Below are 6,534 nucleotides of genomic sequence, written 5' to 3'. Positions count from 1 at the left end.
ATTGTACATAACATTTAGTGTGTTATAATAGGTCCATGCATGTTCAAACGAATGTGACACAATGCTCAAAGGAGCGTGACATTTTGTCTCGCTCCTTTCAACGCGATGTCACGCTCCTGGAATGAGAGTGTAGGTACTAGGTGTGTTCGCGGGGGTATTCCAGCGTCGCCCCGCCCCGCCTCACCCCACCCCGCCCCGCCCCGCCCGTGCATGCCGCTCGGCCCGTGTCCCCGGGGCAATCATGGCTGGCCGGCACACGCCGCGAGGCCCCGCGTTGCTTGGCAGCGCCAGCACGCCGTCCTGCAGACCGATTCCGAGAGTCGTCTTCGTCGCTCCGTCTCTCTCGCACTCGTGGGGCGTCCCGTACTGGTGCGAGAGAGACAGAGCGACGAAGACGACTCTCGGATTCGGTCTTCTGGCCGCGTCCCGGGAGACGTCGGCCTTTTTCTCGGAACGGCGAATGGCGGAACAGAAAATGAATTAAATGCGCCGCGCCTCGTCAGAGTAACGTGACGGCGCCCATGTCGCGATTTGCCGATTATGCTAATGCTGAGGCGCGCCGAGTTTTATCGTCGCCTAGATCCGCCAGAAAGAAAGGGGGAGGGGGAAATCAAACTGGGAGGATGTACCCCGCACAGTGGGCCAGAAGACCGGTGGTGGCGGTCAAAATCCCGGACGCGTTTTGAGCTCCAGAGTCGCTAAATGGGACTCGAACCGAACGTGTGACCCCATCAATTTATTGCCCTCCGAACGAGGAATCCATTGGTGGGGTCACACATGTTCGGTTCTAGTCTTGCCTAGCGACCCAGGAGCTCAAAACGCGTCCGGAGTTTTGGCCGCCGGCGCCGGTCTTCTGGCCCACTGGGCAGGGTGTCCTGGAAACACTGGACTGGGGATAGATAGGGGGCGAGGTCCGGGGTGAAAAGAACAAAAAGGGCGAAACAATGTTGATCATATCGGTAGGGCGGAGACAGTAAATGAACCCGTGAGAAAAGGATGCGTGCGCAAAATTGTGTGCTGCCACGCACCAAGATGGAACAAAGGAATTGAGTGTGAAACGAAGCCCCTTTCTGCTTAATCAACCCCCTCTCGGAGTGGAGTGGAAAATTCACTCACTCACTCACTCACTCACTCACTCACTCACTCACTCACTCACTCACTCACTCACTCACGCTCACCCATACACACACCTACACAATCATACACACACGAGGTGAGGTGGAACCGCACACAAAAACACCCACACTCACACGACCCGAGCAAAACATCCTGAATGGGGGTGGGGTTGTATTTGAAATAAAACGCGCCGCACAACATTTGCCGCGACGACGGTGTGCTCCTTGGCCTTCACCTTGGTGATTCAACGTCAGACGGCTGGAGGGGCGGGCGGGGCGGGGCGGGGCGGGCGGGGCGGGGCGGGGCGGGGCGTGCTCTAGAGGCTCGCCGGCCGTTGGGCCCCGTAGCGGCCGGCCACGGCTCGCGGCTACTCAGTCAGACCGGCCGGCCCGCAACCCGCGCATGGTGGACAAGTCTACCCGTGCCGCCACGCCGAGGCGTCCCCAGACACACAGTGTCCCTGCAGACGTCAGTTTGGCGCGCGATCGCTCTCGCGAGTATCAGTGACGCCGCGAGGCGGACAGTGCGGTGCCGACAACCCGTGAAGTGCAGTCGGAGTGAAGTGCAGTGGCTTGCAGTGTAGTGGCTTGCAGTGCAGTGGCTTGCAGTGTAGTGCAGTGAAGTGCACCGTATTGGCGCGGGGCGCGCGGCGGTGAAGTGACTGATGGATGAGGACGCCGATGACCCGCCCCTGCCGCCTGTCAGTGTGTCGTCGTGTGTGTGACAGTGTGCGTGACAACAGTGTGTGTGTCGGCGACAGCATGGATAACGCTGGTGACCTGAACCTGCCGGCCTGGATCACGGAGTGGGTGGACAGTGTGGTGGAGGGCAACGCGCCGCCCCAGCGGGCGAGCGCCGCCACGAACGCCACGAACGCCAAGCACTGCGGCAGCGCGGAGAGCGTCCCCCATGACGAGTTTGAGTACGTCTCCCGCGGTGCGCCGTTTGCTGTAGTGTAGAACCATCTCCTGGGAATTGTACGACGAGGGGTCACACAGTGGGCCAGAAGACCGGTGGAGACGGCCAAAACTCTGGACGCGTTTTGAGCTCCAGAGTCGCCAAACAGGACTCGAACCGAACGTGTGACCCCACCAATGGATTCCTCGTTCGGAGAGCAATCCGTTGGTGGGGTCACACGTTCGGTTCGAGTCCCATTTAGCGACTCTGGAGCTCAAAACGCGTTCGGAGTATTGGCCGCATCCACCGGTCTTCTGGCCCACTGTGGGTCACCCACTCGTTGGTGTACACACGATTCCGGATTCCCACGATCCCCGAGCAAATCCCACGAGAAAAGTGCGGATTTTCGACAATTTTCCTTATGTTTCTGAGTGTTTTGCTTCACTGCCACAATAATAGAATACCATTCCATTGAAACTGTGAGGACTTTCGATGAAATTATGAAAGAATTTGGAATGATCCCTGGAATGGGTGTGTACACACGATTCAAATGGGTATCCTCTCAGAAGTGGTCGATATTATTGAAAATCCCAGGAGATGGATTTACTGTGGGGTCCAAAAAAAAAAAAAAAAAAAAAAAAAAAAAAAAAACATTGGCCAAACAAAACTTTAAAAAAAGTTGATAACGGCGCTTTGGCGGCTTTCTTTGTTTGTCCTTCTCTGTGTTCATTGCCATGTCAAAGGACCTGCGCTGACCTGCGCAGTATTCAAAAGCTTGAGGGAGGGACAGCTTTGTGACTCACGCAGTCGAGTGGGGTTGAGGGGCGGGAGTTGCGCGTGGGCAGGGACGTGAACGTCAAATCTATAATCCGCATTTAGTCACTCAATGGAGACCACCTCTCCTTCCCCTCCCCTCCCTCCCCTCCCCCTCCCCTCCCCCCCCCTCCCCCCCCCCTCCCCCCCCCCCCTCCCCTCCCTCCCCTCCCCCCCCTTTCCCCCTCCCCTCCCTCCCCTCCCTCCCCTCCCTCCCTCCCTCCCCCCCCCCTCCCCTCCCCCCCCTCCCCCTCGTCTAATTCCATTCCAGTACCGCCATCACCATGGACGTCACTCAACCGGAAAAGAGTGTCCCCCATTTTCAATGCCCCCTCACCTTTTTTCCCATTGCAAAACTCTCTGAAAACAGGGACAGTTTTCGTCGGTCAAATACCATGAGGATTCTCAAACCCAAGGGGGCACGCCGAGTGAAAAGTGCAGGTGGGTTTTGAAATCAACCCAAAAAAGTCGAAACATTGCCCGATTACAAGTCAAGTGTTGTGACGCTCCCGGGACACGTTCTGACATGTTATCCATCTGTCCCTAAGACAAGCATTTGCGTGTTTTTTTAGAGCGTTAGTAAAAGTTCTCATCTGACCCAATTGAAAGCATGCCTTCTACACACTAAATGTTTTTGTACACATTTTGTACGAAACATCGCAGTTTTTTGTGCACACGAACTTTTCGTACACATTTGTACAAAATTTTGCACAATTTTGTACTAAAATGTCGAAAAATGTGCAATTTTTCGTACGAAAATTGTACGAAAATTTCGTGCGCACAAAAAACTGTGCTGTCTCGTACAAAATTGTACATAAGATTTAGCGTGTATTAGGTCGGTAATACCTGAAAATTGGTTGAGGTTGTCCCAATCGATTTGCGTTGCAAAGGCGGTGAAATCTGTACAGCCTTTCTATTGGCAGCCAATTTACGGCCACTGAAGGGTGGCAACATTGCCGCCCTTCCATTTACAGTGTAGTCTTGGTGGGTGCCGCGGCCACGCCCCTCCCGCGCCTCGCGCTGCCGGGACCGCGATGCACCGGGACGCACGGCACTGCATCACTGTGAAACACAAAGTGTGGAAATTTCCACACTTGAAATGCGGAGTTGTAGAATTTGCAGTCTCCGCTTCAAGTGTGGAGTTCTCCACGTCTGCACCATGCCAAGAGATAGGGGCACTGTGAGCTGCTCCACGCTTGAAGTGTGGAGATTGCAAACTCCACACACGGCCAAGTGTGGAGAATCACTCTCCCACCAGGAAGTGTGGACTTCTCCACACTGGGTTCCGCACACTGTAAATGTTGTACAGTGAAGATTCTCCATATTATGGTGAAAATGTTCCATATTATGGTGGTGCAGCTGACTTCATATCATACCATTCAGAATGCACTGTACCTTATGGATAGTTTGACGAATTTCGTTGGTACTATGGAGAAAATCTCCACCATACTATGTTGGTGCAGGCTTTCACGGTAAGGCATTTACAGTGCAGTGCGTCCGGCCGCCGCGGTGCACCGGCGTGCACTGCCCTGCAGGGCCACGCGCCGCGACCTTATCCGCCCATCGCCTATCTCGGCCGCCGTGATCGGGAAGGCGACAGCGCGACGGCAGCCGTACAGTTGACCGATTCCGAGAGTCGTTTTCGCCGCTTTGTCTCTGTCGCCCCGTGAGTGCGAGAGAGACAGAGCGACGAGAGCGACTCTGGGTGCGCCGTGTGACGGCCGTGTGACAGGCCGGCGCCACGTGCTGGGCCGAGGCGCCGAGGCTCGGACGCTCCTTTTCGCTATCAGCGCCTCGAGACGGGCGGACACACAGTGTGTCACACCGGACGCGCGGGCCGCGAATTTAGGTCGTTATGTGAAGTTCTGCCGTGACCCCGGGTCTGTCGGTTGGAACCCTTTACTCGAAGCTGGCGCTCCCCCCATGCGGGTGGCACCACTATGCACCAGCTGCCGCCCCCGTTCTGGGGGCCGAAGCAACTCTGCTTCGCCCGCACCGCCTGCCGCCAGGACCTCTTGCAGGCCGAGGCCGATGCCAGCAGGTAAGGGGACGTCTGTCTCTCTCGCACTCTCTGGCAGTCCGCAAGGGGCAGCAAGGGCAGAGCTATGAAAAACGTTACGTACAAATGTTATGTACAACTATTTGTACGAGACATCACAGTTTTTTCTGCACACAGAATTTTCGTACAATTTTCGTACGAAAAACAGGAAAAGTAGCGATATACATCGGCAACTTTGGCCCGTCCCGTGCATTAACAAATGTGTGAATTTCGCCTTTGTTTAACCCTGACGGGTTTGAACTTGAGTCTGGGGTCAAAATAGATGTTATTTTCGTCATCAGCAGCCTCACAAACATAAGAAACAATGCAAAAACTCGAATAAAAAGAATGTTCAAAATATACCCCACTGGGATTTGAACCCGTGTCCAAACTTCTCCGATTCGCTTGAAACTGGCACCATTGGTTTTGTCTCGTCGCCCCGATTCCAAAAATACCCCTACATGCCCTGCTAGCTGTATCCGTTGCCGAAATCCTCCTCGACCCCATGTAGACCATGATGCACCTGCAGCAGCGCCCCCGGGGCTCGGATCGGATTTGCTGCCACCGGGCGGTTCTTAGGGTCACCCAAGGAGGCTGCATAACAAATTTGGTCAAGATCGGACCACGGGAAGTCCTCGGACGGACGAACGAACGGACGAACGAACGAACGGACGCACAGCATGCATCATACAATATGCCCGTCCCTCCGTCATTTTTTTTACAAAAAATAAACGGGACGGGCCAAAAACTGCACACTTTTCGCCTTTTTTGTACAAAGTTGTACACAATTTTGTGCAACTTTATACGAAAAATTCGTGAGCACAAAAAGAAAAACTGTGATGTCTCGTACAAAATTTGTACAAAAACATTTAGTGTGTAGAAAGTGGAAGTTGGTACACCGCGTGAACTGCGGACACGACGCGGACAAATGCGGGCATCGCGTGGTCGAAGGTTTGCCTCTGACAAGTGTCATCGGTCAGGCCGTGCGTTTGCGCTACTGTATATCGTGCGCTAAATTTTTACTTGCCTCTAAAAGTGCACTGGTAAAATGCAGCGAAAACTTGACCATACCATGTCGTTGGTATTTTTTCATACCGCCATTTTCGCAGCTTTTTTTTCTTTGTTTGTAGGGTGTGTAGATGGCGGGCTCTAGATTTTACCGTCCATAGAAATGGCGCACAGACTTCACCGCCCTTGCAAGGCCGTGAGTCGCCGCCAATAGATTTGGAGTGTACTGTTTTGATGACGTCTGCGGCGCACGTTGTCGGTGAACGCTCCCTGACCTACGGTTGCACTCGCCAGCCTTTGGCGGCGTGTTGGCGGTTGTCCAGCGCTGCACTAGAAAAGTTTCATAGTGCACTGTAAAAACGGTTCCTGGTTTTCGCAGGAACTCCCTGGAAATCGCCTTTGCCTTGACCGTTGGCTTCCTGGGAAAACCAGGTTCCGTTTTTACCGTGTGGAGATTCTCTTTACTATGGTGAAAATTGTCTATAATATGGTGCTGCTCACTTTATAACGTACCATATAGAATTCACTGTACCTTCTAGATATTGTGACGAATTTCGTTTATATTACGGAGAAATCTTCACCATAATATGGTGGTGCAGTCGTTCAGGAGTAGTTCTCCACACTTGCATGGCGGATGCGTGGAATTTTCTGTTCCCACACTT

The 6,534-nt window shown here is 53.8% G+C and overlaps 1 protein-coding gene across 1 annotated transcript in view; it reads left to right on the top strand.

Annotated features, from left to right (window-relative positions):
* Positions 1 to 1,503: 1,503 nt before the first annotated feature.
* Positions 1,504 to 6,534, top strand: part of LOC117650358 (hypoxia-inducible factor 1-alpha-like) — a 104,422-nt gene continuing 99,391 nt past the window's right edge. The window contains exon 1 of the mRNA XM_034393728.1: positions 1,504 to 2,038. Within this exon, the coding sequence (XP_034249619.1) occupies positions 1,878 to 2,038 (161 nt within the window). The 5' untranslated portion in view covers positions 1,504 to 1,877. The remainder of the gene's footprint in view (positions 2,039 to 6,534) is intronic.

The sequence above is a fragment of the Thrips palmi genome, unplaced genomic scaffold, assembly GCF_012932325.1.
Source record: "Thrips palmi isolate BJ-2018 unplaced genomic scaffold, TpBJ-2018v1 HiC_scaffold_5, whole genome shotgun sequence".
Lineage (NCBI taxonomy): Eukaryota > Metazoa > Arthropoda > Insecta > Thysanoptera > Thripidae > Thrips > Thrips palmi.
Note: the sequence above shows the minus strand (reverse complement) of the source record. Positions and strands in the feature narration are given on the sequence as shown.